The sequence below is a fragment of the Nestor notabilis genome, unplaced genomic scaffold (genome assembly GCF_000696875.1).
Source record: "Nestor notabilis isolate BGI_N333 unplaced genomic scaffold, ASM69687v1 scaffold15673, whole genome shotgun sequence".
Classification (NCBI taxonomy): domain Eukaryota; kingdom Metazoa; phylum Chordata; class Aves; order Psittaciformes; family Psittacidae; genus Nestor; species Nestor notabilis.
Window position 1 is genome coordinate 37,107 of NW_009921653.1, and position 13,116 is coordinate 50,222.

The window sequence follows — 13,116 nt, forward strand, 5'->3', positions numbered from 1 at the left end:
AATTGGAAAAAAACATGTTTTGAATAGGTGGTTGTGTCTGACTGCCCCTCTCGTGAACAGTAACACCACGTGGAAATTCTGCATTACAGCCTATTAGAAGGACTTTATAGCTTGGTAGTTGAAGTATTGGAAGTGGTTTTGTAATTGATGCTGGACAAATTTTTCTTGCAAGATGTTAAAATATTGTTTCCCCTGACTCAGTAATCTTGTATCTATCTTTTATTCATTATAAATATTTGAGAAGCTATGCCTAAACAACATGCAAGTAAAAAAAAGGATACTTTTCATCCTAATTCTTAGGAGAGCAGTTCAGAGCATGGGAGATAATCATTGTCTCCATTCTTTCACTTTGAGATGAGAAAATAACCTTACTGAAGTCAGTTTCTGGCCGCAGCCTGAAGAACAGCATATCCTGAGTTGTTCATTTATTTGATATTCTTGTGGGCTTTTCCTTTTCATGCTGTGACTTCTGGTTTGGTTCAGCCTGCTGTAGAAGGGTTAGAGTTGAGAAACTCAGTGGAGGCACCAGGAAGTTCTTTGTTGTTCTGTTGGGTGGTTTTTTTTTTTTGTTTGTTCTTATTTTTTTTAATTTCTTTTAAACTGTGGTTTATTAATTTTACTGTTGTGTTCTGGGCAGAATGTGTTGTGCCTTTGAGTGCAGTGCTGTGAATTGTCTTCTGTTTGTCTGTACCAGAGTCATTCTGGTAACATTGCTGTTCAGGATGCTAAGCATGTTTACAGTAGGAAGAGCAGGATTTTTAATTTCTGTGAAGGTACAAGTGCTTTCAAAAGACTTGATGTATTCTCAGTCCTGCACTTCAGTCCATGAGAGTAGCCTTGCGGGGGTCTGCCTAGGCAGATCGTGTTGAAGTAGTGGGCCTAATGCTTTGTGTTTACATTCAGTTGAGGAAAAGCAATACCTTTGATAATAACCTTTTGTATACTGTGTACTAGAAATTGATTTTAGAGAGATGGTGAGGGTGGATGGTTTGGTTTTCTCCTTTCCCTTTTCTTCCTGTAGAAATCCACACTCCAATTTACTGAATTATAGGTTTAAATTACGCAGTGAAAGAAAAACACAAAATTACTTGGGGCTTAAGAAGAATTTAGTATCTAGTGGTAGAACAGAGCTGACTTTTCTTTGAAGTAACCAGCTGTTTGCAAGATATACTGAACAGTGCGGTGGGAAAGCTGCCTGTCTTTCTTCATGTCTAGTCTGGGGTGGTAGGGCGTGTATGAAAAACTGTTTAGAAGGGAAGGTCTTGCTTTTTGTTGCATTAGCCACTTTGGTGTAGTGCAGTCAGCACTCTGTAACTCCCCCATCACCATTATCATTACATAGTGTTTAGGTCTTACCTGTAAAACACCACTGTTACTGACAAAGAAAATAAAATTAAAGCATTAGATTGCAAGGATAGAAGGGCAGACTTCCACAAGAGCAATTTTCTCCATAAATCATGGTAAATAGATGCTGTATATATGTTAACCCTTTGCATTTGGTTGCTGGCTATGCTAATAGAGAGAGGAAGAAAAAAGGTAGGATGTGTGATACTGTTTTTATGTATTTAGCTGGTAATATTAACTTAACTGTGTTTCTTTTTGCTTATAGGAAATGAAGATTTGTTCAGCAATTATAAATTTATTCCATCTGATCCCCGCTGCCCCTCAGACTTTAGTTAAACCTCTGCTGGAAGTTGTTATGAAAACAGAACGAGCAATGTTAATTGAGGTAAGAGTGGAAGTGAATGTTGCTGATATTTTTGCTTTATAGTATTTTAAACATTAGCATATAATAAATAGAATATTTTAAACAGAGTGTGGGAACATTTGATGTAATAAATAAATATGCTCTTCAAGCCTTTTAAGAGGTGTTAACATTTGTCTTAGGCTCTTGAAAGTGAGATTTTAAAATTGTCAATAAATTGTCATCATAGAAGTTCTGAACGTTTTGTATCTGCATAAATGCCAAGTCAAATGTGTTTTTCTGAGTGCTACTAAATTAGTAGGAAATACTGTGTACTCTGCATTTTTAATTTAAGCTTTATGAACCTTTCAGGCTGGCAGTCCGTTCAGGGAACCACTCATCAAATTTTTGACACGTCATCCATCCCAGACTGTGGAGCTGTTCATGATGGAAGCCACTTTAAATGATCCACAGTGGAGCAGAATGTTTATGGTAAGCTGTGTGGGGAAGGGAGCAGGAAAAAGACCTCATCTTCACAAATGGGATGAATTAAAAGTTTTTCATCTTTTCCATCTTTTTTCCTTATATGACCTTGTAGTTCTTAATCATGGTCTTGCTCTGACTGTAGGTGCCTGATTTCAGTTTTGTATCTGTTTGTCCTGACATGCTGATTTCATACCTCTCCAGATCATACAGGATTATTACTGAAGTTGTAGAGGCTATTTTTATGTATGTGAAATACAAGCTCTGGAACTTTACTGAGCAATATAAAAGCTACAAGATGATATAGCCTTTTGGTATTTTTGCTTTTAAAGGTTGTTATTAAAATTATTTCTTCCCCTTTTTCAGAGTTTCTTAAAACATAAAGATGCCAAACCTCTACGAGATGTACTGGCAGCAAATCCTAACCGATTTATCACTCTACTGTTACCTGTTGGTACCCAAGCAGCTGTTAGACCTGGTTCTCCAAGCACTACCACAATGCGTCTTGATCTACAGTTTCAGGCTATCAAGGTATTCATTTATTCTTGTATGTCTCTGCTCTAGACAGTTAAGAACTATTTAGCTACAAGCCTGTTACATAAAGGCTTTCAAGTGTATGTGTATGTATTATAGCTTATAGAAAAACACTTGTAAAAATGTAAAGTGTTTGTAGTCAGAGTCACTCTAGGAAGGGAAAAGAGACTCAAATGAACTATACTTTTTCTAATCAATTAAGATACAAGAGGAAGACATGGCAATAGAAACTTAAGGAAGAAATAAATCCTTTAAAAATTCATCTAAATGAGTTTTTATTTTTAATTTTTTATTTTATTTTTAATATTTTAGAACCCTTAAGTTGATCTTAAAGAAGTGCTCTTATAGAAATTATTTCTGCTGACAGACCTGTTGCATGTTGACTGCATTTGTCTTGTTTTGCTTTTGGCAGATCATAAGCATTATTGTTAAGAATGATGAATGTTGGTTAGCAAATCAGCATTCCTTGGTGAATCAGCTGAAACGTGTGTGGGTGAGTGAAGCTTTTCAGGAGAGACATCGTAAGGAGAATATGGCTGCGACAAATTGGAAAGAACCGAAGCTGTTAGCATATTGCTTGTTGAATTACTGCAAGTACGTAAAACATTTATCTCCTGTAGCTTCTCTACGTGCTGTTTTTACCATTAGGGTTTTTTTTAAGTTTTTAAAATACTGTAAGGTGTGCAGTTATTGAAGAGAAAGTTTAATGTATTTCATAATACTGCCATTAGCTCTAAACCCACGCCTCTGGTACTGCCTGCTTTTGCCTCTCTGCTCACTTAAAACCAAGAAGAGTTTCTTCACCGAGTCATCAGCACAGTAATTTGGTTGGGTATTTTTTCACAGAAGCTTTTTATTTTATGTATTCTTACAGAAGGAATTATGGTGATATAGAGTTGCTCTTCCAGTTGCTTCGAGCTTTTACGGGTCGATTTCTCTGCAATATGACTTTCTTAAAGGAATACATGGAAGAAGAGATCCCCAAAAATTACAGTATTCCCCAAAAACGGGCTTTGTTCTTCCGATTTGTAGACTTCAATGACCCAAACTTTGGAGATGAGCTCAAAGCCAAGGTAACTAAAGCAATTAAATCAAAGAGGCCTGGTATTTAGGTTTAATTTTCTTCTGGGAACTAGGGCAACAAAACTCGCTTACTTAAATGTCAACGAGTTTGATAATTGGCAGAGCCATTTAGGTGAAAATATCATACCTGAAGAAGAGCGATAATAAACAGAGACAGCAATTCATCTTGCTTTCAATGCGGGCTACTTTACACTTTCTAAGAATCTTTGCCCTTGGATAGGAGAAACAGGGATAATGGTCTGTGTGTATCTGTTTCTTAAGGTTTTATTTATAGCTTCCTTTTTTAACACAGAGTGTGTCTAATGTACAGGTTTGCATATGAAATTACTTGAATGTTGACTGCTGTTAGAAGAATCCAGTAGTTGAGTATAATTGTTTTGGGTTTTATTAATGTTCCGTAGGTGCTGCAGCACATCCTGAATCCTGCTTTCTTATACAGTTTTGAAAAGGGAGAAGGTGAACAGCTGTTGGGACCCCCAAACCCAGAAGGAGATAATCCAGAGAGCATCACTAGTGTTTTTATAACAAAGGTAACAATCCTTGTTTACATTAAAGTGTTTGAAAACTAAAACAAAATGGTTCCCCTTGTTTGGCTTTTCAATCCTGACGTGAATTAGTTGTGCTGTTTCTAAATACTGTGGTAAGTTATATTGAATCACATGGTAACTTTGAACTGTCGTGAGATCCATCAGTCATCGGTAGGCTTTGACTACAATTTTATATCTTTAGGACTTGAATGTCTGGCTTTAGAAATGGGCCTCGTATGGCTGTAAACCCAGTCTTTTTCATAAGCAAAGCTTTCCATGACTGAACACGAGTATCTCTGTAATTCACTTCAATTTCACTGAACCAGTTATAAAATAGATGTTGTTGAAGAGGATGTTTGGGATTTTTCTTTTTCACAGAGAATATTTTTTGTTTTTTCTTTTCCCCCTTCTCACCTTCCTTCTCTCCTCTTTGGTCATCCCTGGGACTAGGTACTTGATCCAGAAAAACAGGCTGATATGCTGGATTCTCTCAGGATATATCTCCTGCAGTTTGCCACGCTTCTGGTTGAGCATGCTCCACACCACATTCATGACAATAACAAAAACCGGAACAGCAAACTGCGACGCCTAATGACGTTTGCTTGGCCTTGCCTCTTGTCCAAGGCATGTGTGGACCCAGCGTGCAAATACAGTGGACATCTGCTTTTGGCACACATCATTGCAAAATTTGCCATACATAAGAAGATAGTTCTGCAGGTATTGACTATGGGCTTGTATTCGTACATTCAAGGGATGTTGATAAATTCTGTACTGTGCTTGCTTTTATTTTTAAAATGAAGAGTAGAGGGTGTGCAGTAGTCTTGGATACTTAATACGAAAGTAACAGTTAAATACATGTGGAACAAAGAAATACAAAAGGCAGCAAGCCAAATGTTAATACAAATTTATTTGTGGATAGGAGAGTATAGAAAGTTTAAAAGAAAGAGTATAAAAAGTTTAAAGATAAGTGAAAACAGAAAGGATAAAGGGGATGATAAAAATGCTTTTGGTTGAATTTACAGAATTGGTATGTTTCTTCATTTAAGAGGCAAACATTCAGTTGAGAATGTGGGGACCAAAGGAAAATTTCAAGTTGGACAGTGGAAAGGGAGGAAGAAAAAGGGAAGGAGACAGAAGGGATACACTGTATATTTCTGATGATGGAGTATTGTCATGTGTTTGCAAAATTATGGGTCTTGAGGAAAAAATTGTGTCCTTTAGAAAACTTATGTTGTAGTTTATTTTTAAATGCCTTTTTTTTTTTTTGGTAAATACGTGTAGTATTAACATTGATCACAAACCTTACTGTTTAGGTCTTTCACAGTCTTCTAAAAGCTCATGCGATGGAGGCCCGAGCTATTGTGAGGCAAGCAATGGCTATTCTGACTCCAGCTGTGCCTGCTCGAATGGAGGATGGGCATCAGATGTTAACTCACTGGACACGAAAGATCATTGTGGAAGAGGGTCATACAGTTCCCCAGCTAGTACATATTTTACACTTGATAGTACAACATTTCAAGGTACTTTTACCAGTTATTCTGGTAGTCACTGTACCTCAGATATGAAGGAGGTAAACTGCAGTTTGATCAGAAAATAGTATCATGTGATTTACATGGTGTAGCTTCAAAAGGCATCAGCTGTCTGCAAGGATATTTATTTAAGACTGAAAACAACTATTAAAATTAAATAGCAAACCACTTACTAAGCTTTAGCATGAATGAAATCAGAACTCAAAATGTTAGGTGAAAGTCTGCAAGATGAATTAATTGCACGTGCATTGGCGGTGCTCTTTAACAGGGCTGTGAAGATTCTTTGAATTGCTTAAAGAAAGCGCAGAACCATATTCTTTTCCATCCTTCAGTAATCCTTGTTTGTTTGACTTTACATATCCTGTGGGGTTAATTATATAACTTATCTCCAGCTAATGTATGTTGTGAAACATTAAACAAATGGGGGAATGTCAATATAGGAGCATTTTTGAAAACGCATACTAAAACATGATCGAGAGTGACTGCTACCTGATATGCATTGAAGTCACTTTTCAGGAATTGATGGCTCAATGCTTTTTGAAAACAATATCTGAGTGTGTTCAAATGTGAGTTGTAGCTCTTTAAAAGGGTCAGCAAAAAATTGGAATGATTGTTCCTGGAGAAAAATTGTGTATCTTCAAATGAACATCTTCACTTGGGTACCTGAAACCAGTAGTCATTGCTGAAAATTGTAGCCAAAATTTTATTTCCAAAGCATCAGTTACTTTTCTGGATTGCAAAATTTGAACAGGGCACAGATTTAGCAAACTATGGGATTAAAGACTGTTTTACCATTTTGCTTTTATTTCGACTTAGTATTGTGTAGAATTGTATTGGTTAATGGCTAACATGACTGTGCAACCATCTTTTTAGGTTTATTATCCAGTGAGACATCACTTGGTTCAGCATATGGTTAGTGCCATGCAGAGACTGGGCTTCACTCCCAGTGTTACAATAGAGCAAAGAAAATTAGCTGTGGATCTTGCTGAAGTAGTTATTAAATGGGAATTGCAAAGAATTAAAGACCAGCAGGTAGGTAGTCTAAATAAACAGGTAAAGATTGAAATGTTACACAGTTAAATGCTTTTTTAACATGCATATTGCTGATATTTCAGCCAGATTCAGATATGGATTCAAGTGCAGGTGGAGATGGACCAAGTTCTGCCTCATCTGCTGTTAAAAGAGGATTGTCTGTGGATTCTGGCCAAGAAGTAAAACGATTCAGGACCGCTACAGGAGCAATAAGTGCTGTAAGGAAAAATAAGTTTTGTTCAAATATGCTGAAATTACAACCTGCACTGACTAAGCAATTCAGTGTAATTACTTATTCCACATTAACTCGCAAGTTTTTAACTCCCTGAATTAAAGGTTATAGTTTTAGAATATTTTTTAAATCTGTTCTGCTTGTTGTTATCCTTCAATGTTTCTTACGGTTTCTGTGTCTATATACATGCAGGTATTTGGACGTAGCCAGTCCTTGCCAGGAGCTGATGCACTGCTTTCCAAGCCAATTGACAAGCAGCATACAGATACAGTTGTGAATTTCTTGATTAGAATTGCTTGCCAGGTAGTGTGTTTATTCTGATATGCAAATACCAATGTGACATTAGTAGCCAAACCTGTAGCCCCCTTTTTTCATAAGAGTCTTTATGCTTGGATTATTCTAGTGTTTGTATACTTTCTTTTATGACGGTTAGAAACCTGAACGTGAAATTGTACAAAAAGAAAAATGTTGTTATTTTAAGGAGGAAAGAAACTGAATTTTATAACCAGTCTCTACATATTTTTAATTTCACAAGTGATGGGTATTATTCATAAGAGGTATGCTTTAGCTTCTTGTTGGCATGGTACGCTTACAGCTTGATGCAGGGAAGCGTGCACTTTGAAATTAACACCTTGAATGTGAACAGTTGCAATCCAGATTTTGAAATTGAAGGAGTCTTCATTTTACTGTGCTGTTGATCAGTTCTATCATTTTGTTTGTTCTTTATGTTCTCTTCTCAATCAAGTACTATATTAGGAGTGACAAGATTGAAATAAATGTGAGTAGTAGAATTTGGCTGGAGCCAGACAAAGACTTCAGAAAGTTCCCATAAGTGTTTTGTCTTTATGTATTTCCCTGATGCTGCAAAGTATGCTTGTTCTGTTGCCTGGATTTAATGGCAAGAATATTTTACCCATATAAAATACTTTAACTAAACAGTATTTAGAGAGTTTAGTAAGGAAAGTCTATGTTATGTACCTAAGAATAATGGTTGTAATCATATTTTTAAGATCAAATACATGGAATTACTTATTTTCATGCAGCATGTAGAACTAAAGCTTTTCACCAAATTTTGTTAAGAATTAATATTTCTAGAGTGGGGAAAATTAGTTAGGTGTAGCTCAAATTTTATGGCTTCTGCTTCTGCAGCAGACTTAGCTGGTAAGTGATATGGGATTTTATACACCACAGTCCATTGCACAGAATAGACATGCTCTTGAAGTATAAATTGAGTAAAGAGTAAGGTATGGATACTTTGCAAATGGAAAATGTTAACCATCCTGAGCATGTTCATTGTAATAATAAACTATGGGATTAAGCTTTTTTTAAATATACCTTTGATGGGTGATTTAAGGTAATCAGCTAGCAGTTTAGGCACCAGTTCTGATGTTTGCTATTAGTTGTCAGCTTCTTATGCAGTTAAACGCTCTGTGACTGTACTGATAGAACTACTTAAGCTCATCCATTTCAGAAATAAGAAATTACATGCTTGCTTGCAATGCATAATAAATTAATGAGTTGGTTACAAAAGGGTGTCATTTTGTTAACTCTGATTAATTGCTAGGTAAATGACAACTCAAACACTGCTGGATCTCCTGGGGAATTGCTGTCTCGCCGCTGTGTCAACCTTCTGAAGACAGCTTTACGACCAGATATGTGGCCAAAATCAGAGCTGAAGTTGCAGTGGTTTGATAAGCTGCTAATGACTGTGGTAGGTAACATTCTAGTCCTGTAGGTCTTTAGGTTTCACTAGCACATATGTTAATTGAATAGTAGCAATAGCTGGATACTGTTTTTTACAGCCTTAATCTTCTTTGTAGTGAAATACATAAATAGTAAAGTATGTGAATTGTTTGGTTGGTTTAGTAGGAAGCTTTACAGATTAAGATTGATTTTACTGGCTCCTAGTTTTCTAGCTACCTTAATGTAATATGAAGTTCACTGAAAGGTTAGTTTCCTGTATTTGATGATATAGCATATTTTGACTATCATCTGTATGCTGTTTGTGTGCTTTTTGCCAGATAATAAATTTCTCTACACCTATTTTATTTGTTTCATGCTATTTAATAGACTAGTAACTCTTCATTGTGTAAATTTTTTTAGGAACTCTCTTCAACAGAAACTTTTTTGTTTCTTTGAGTAAAAGAGTAATATATCCTACTTCTGGAGTTTTCAATTGTCTAAAATAATGCGAGAATTTGATGTGAGCCATTTTTCCCAAATGTTGATCTACATGTGCTATACTGTTGTCTTTGTGGAGATAGTCATTGAAAGGGCAAGTATGTAATTCCATCCTCAGGAAGATGGATGATGTTGATGTTAATTAATACAAGGATATGAGCTGTCTGGAACAGGAATTTTATATCTTAATTTTGTGTTATGTGGCATCAATTATACAAGAGGTTCAAAAAAAGAAAAAGGCTTCTGCAGTGAACATTCGAATTTAGTATCTTAATGATAATTCTGTTGGTTTACAAAGATATGTCCAGAAATCATAGAATCATAGAATGGTTAGGGTTTTGAAAGGACCTTAAGATCATCTAGTTCCAGCACCCCTGCCATGGGCAGGGGCACCTCACACTAGACCATGTCACCCAAGGCTCTGTCCAGCCTGGCCTTGAACACCGCCAGGGATGGAGCATTCACAGCTTCTTTTGGCAACTTGTGCCAGTGCCTCACCGCCCTCACATTAAAGAGCTTCTTCCTTATATCTAACCTGAACTTCCCTTGTTTAAATTTGAACCCGTTACCCTTTGTCCTATCGCTGCAGTCCCTAATGAAGAGTCCGTCCCCAGCATCCTTGTAGGCCCCCTTCAGATACTGGAAGGCTGCTATGAGGTCTCCACACAGCTTCTCTTCTCCAGGCTGAACAGCCCCAACTTTCTCAGCTTGTGTCTGTATGGGAGGTGCTCCAGCCCTCTTATCATCCTCGTGGCCCTCCTGTGGACTTCCTCCAACAGCTCCATGTCCTTTTTATGTTGAGGACACCCAGAATTGCACACAGTGCTCCAAGTGAGGTCTCATGAGAATAGAGTAGAGGGGCAGGATCACCTCCTTTGATGATGCTTTTTATTTTAATTAATTATTACTATGCATCTATATGAATTTATAATTCAGTATATATAATGAATTATTGTATTTATGTATTATGAGTTATTATTAGTAATATTTTATTGTAATTTTTTTATTTTGTTTAGTTCCAACTACCCCCTTTTCTAACCTTTTGAGCTATGACTTACTATAGAGTAAGCAGGTTTAGCTCTTCACTGGAGGCCTGTCTCTGAAAGATGTTGACAAGGAGATAAAACATAATCCTCTGTTGAAAGCATTTCTAACCAGCAAGGTTGCAGGCAGATTTCAGATCTGAGGATCACAAAAGACACCAGAAGGAACATACACCTGTAAATGCTTTTTATGGTTGAAGACTTTGTAGTGCCTTGTATTTTACAGTTTTATATTGCATGACTTAGCCAGAAGATTGATGTGAAACATTGCTAGTGTAGAAACCTCAACCTTATTACAGGTTTTCAACAGATTTGAGCTGGGTTTCCTGTGCTGTTATTTCCCTCACTCACTGCCTTTCTGTATGTGTTCTGTTTAGGAACAACCCAATCAGGCCAACTTTGCCAACATTTGCACTGGCTTAGAGGTCTTAAGCTTCCTGTTAACTGTACTGCAGCCCCCTGCTATCCTTAGCAGCTTCAAGCCCCTGCAACGAGGTGTAGCAGCTTGTATGACTTGTGGAAACACCAAGGTTTTGAGAGCAGTCCACAGTTTGCTTTCTCGCCTGATGGGTATTTTCCCAACGGAACCAAGTATGTGGTATTTTCTTCCTTCTTTTATCCTTCATTGCTGCATAACTTAAGTGATTAATGGTGGTGTGAGAACACTGTTTGGAATGTGCTAATACTCTGTTTTATGATTCCTGCATTTAATAGTCCATTTTAGCTTGCACTTTCAACCTCTGTTTAAAAGAAAAGTTGAAATAAGTAATCATGTGGAATACATCATTATCCATTGACATAAAAACTTAATAACCTGTGGCTGTCATAACTTCAGTTCAAGAAACGCATGCTATAAATTTAATGTATTTTTGCAATTATAATATTTCAGCTTCAGAAGTGTAAGTTTTTAGTTATTAAACTCTGCTGTTTTGCTAAAACAAGTAAGGGAGATAGTGTGGAAAAGAAAGACAGTAGGTAATATGCTGTGTCTTAGTAGGAACTAATTTAGATAATGTTCTTCTAAAACAAATCAGTTATCTTAGACTTCTCATCAGAATTAATTATTTAGGAGTGGTTCACTATTATAGAAGACATTGGTTGTATAATAAAGAGGTTTATATAAATGAGGGATCTGCTTGTGTTGCCGTGGTTTGTCAGCAACATAAACTTCTAGTGATGGTGTAGATGACTGTATGTTCTCAGTGTAATATTACCAAAAGTAAGCACAACTTTCCAAACTGCAGGTACCTCAAGTGTAGCTTCAAAGTATGAAGAGCTGGAGTGCCTTTATGCTGCAGTTGGGAAGGTTATTTATGAAGGACTTACTAATTATGAAAAAGCCACTAATGCTAACCCTTCTCAGCTCTTTGGTAAGTTCCCCACATCTCTGGTAGATACATGTAGAGTGTCCGTTCATGAGTATGATCTTTGTCATGAGCTTTTATTTTCCATAAGGAAAGTGAAGTCTGATATTATGCAGAGGAAGCTGTGGGAAGCATTTGGAGGTACCTTGAGAGATGAGCTTGGGATGTCTGCCATCTGTGAAGAAAGGGACTGAGGGGTTCATTGCATTCTGTCTTCTCCCAGTAGCTGACTTGAGAGCAATTATTGGAGTGGGGGGCTGCAGGTGGAAACCTCCTGTATTCAAAGTGTATAGGAAAAAGGTGCAGCATTCAGATTAACCAAAATGAAAAGTGAAACTTACTGGAAACTTGTTGCATGGAAAAACCAAAATCCTGCAGGTAGTTCTCTGAGATACAGTGGAGTATTTCAGGGAATCTGTGTAAAAATTCTTACATGTTGCATTCTTACGTCTTACATTCTTATCTTACACTTTATTTTTCAGTTGTTTTTAAAGCCTCATTTACCAGCTGATTTAAATAGTGTATGAAAAATTATGTATTTATAGATCTTGAATTCTCAGTTAGAAATTACAAAAATACTATTTTTTTCATGAGTGAGCAAATCTGAAGTTTTAGCATATACCATTCTAAAGAGCTTAAATGTTCTTTTCTTGTTCTTTGTACTTATTTAACTGGTAGAGAACTCAGCTACATAATACAATGACAAAGATATATTGGAATAATACAGGTTGGCCCAGAACTAGTTGTGTTGGTAATACAGACCTGAAATTGCACAATTTTGGAGAACTTGCTGATTTAAATGGCAAATGCCCTTCACTGTTTCACTCTGTGATCTGTGTAGATAGTTGCAATTTCGCATTGGGAATTGGCTATTTGTCAGATGTCAGGATGTGCCTTACAGCAAACTAACCAGGAAGATGTTTCTTTCATTCTGTCCAGGGCTCACTTAAGAGCAGCACTACAATCTAACCATCAGGTGGGGCATAGGTTGTTAATCCTGTGTTTAAGAGGCTGAACTTTGTGCCAGTCACATTGGAACATGGAAAGAAATCAAAACGTTCAAAGCAGCCATTCAGTGAACAAAGCACCCTTCTATAAATATTGGTGTAGGCTTTTATTGCATTATGAAGTTGCAGTAAGGCAAGGGGTAGCTGTAGATTTTTGAGGTTATAGTTTCACAGGATGTATGTACTTCTTTTAAAGAGTTAGGTATTTTAAAACATAGATATGGCTGAAACTGATGTGTAATTTTTTGAAGTTATTTTTAAGTACTAAACCTAGGTCTATTAATGTAAAAGTTTTTTGGGTTTTTTTTTTTTTCTGCTAAAACAAATGTGCAACATTAGGAGTAGTTTTATTTTGCTTAGTTAACTCTACATATAATATTTCTTTCATATATCTAATATATAGTATATGTTTTATAT

General features: G+C 36.5%; 1 protein-coding gene across 1 annotated transcript in view; it reads left to right on the forward strand.

Annotated features, from left to right (window-relative positions):
* TRRAP (transformation/transcription domain-associated protein) overlaps positions 1-11,698 on the forward strand; it is a gene marked incomplete at its 3' end in the record, with an annotated part of 48,139 nt that extends 36,441 nt beyond the window's left edge. Inside the window, exons 31-45 of the mRNA XM_010011252.1 lie at positions 484-516; positions 1,610-1,729; positions 2,057-2,176; positions 2,534-2,698; positions 3,114-3,295; positions 3,576-3,774; positions 4,186-4,314; positions 4,762-5,028; positions 5,625-5,831; positions 6,714-6,872; positions 6,956-7,090; positions 7,297-7,407; positions 8,669-8,815; positions 10,706-10,919; positions 11,573-11,698. Of these exons, the coding sequence (XP_010009554.1) occupies positions 484-516; positions 1,610-1,729; positions 2,057-2,176; positions 2,534-2,698; positions 3,114-3,295; positions 3,576-3,774; positions 4,186-4,314; positions 4,762-5,028; positions 5,625-5,831; positions 6,714-6,872; positions 6,956-7,090; positions 7,297-7,407; positions 8,669-8,815; positions 10,706-10,919; positions 11,573-11,698 (2,314 nt within the window). The remainder of the gene's footprint in view (positions 1-483; positions 517-1,609; positions 1,730-2,056; positions 2,177-2,533; positions 2,699-3,113; positions 3,296-3,575; positions 3,775-4,185; positions 4,315-4,761; positions 5,029-5,624; positions 5,832-6,713; positions 6,873-6,955; positions 7,091-7,296; positions 7,408-8,668; positions 8,816-10,705; positions 10,920-11,572) is intronic.
* Positions 11,699-13,116: the final 1,418 nt, after the last annotated feature.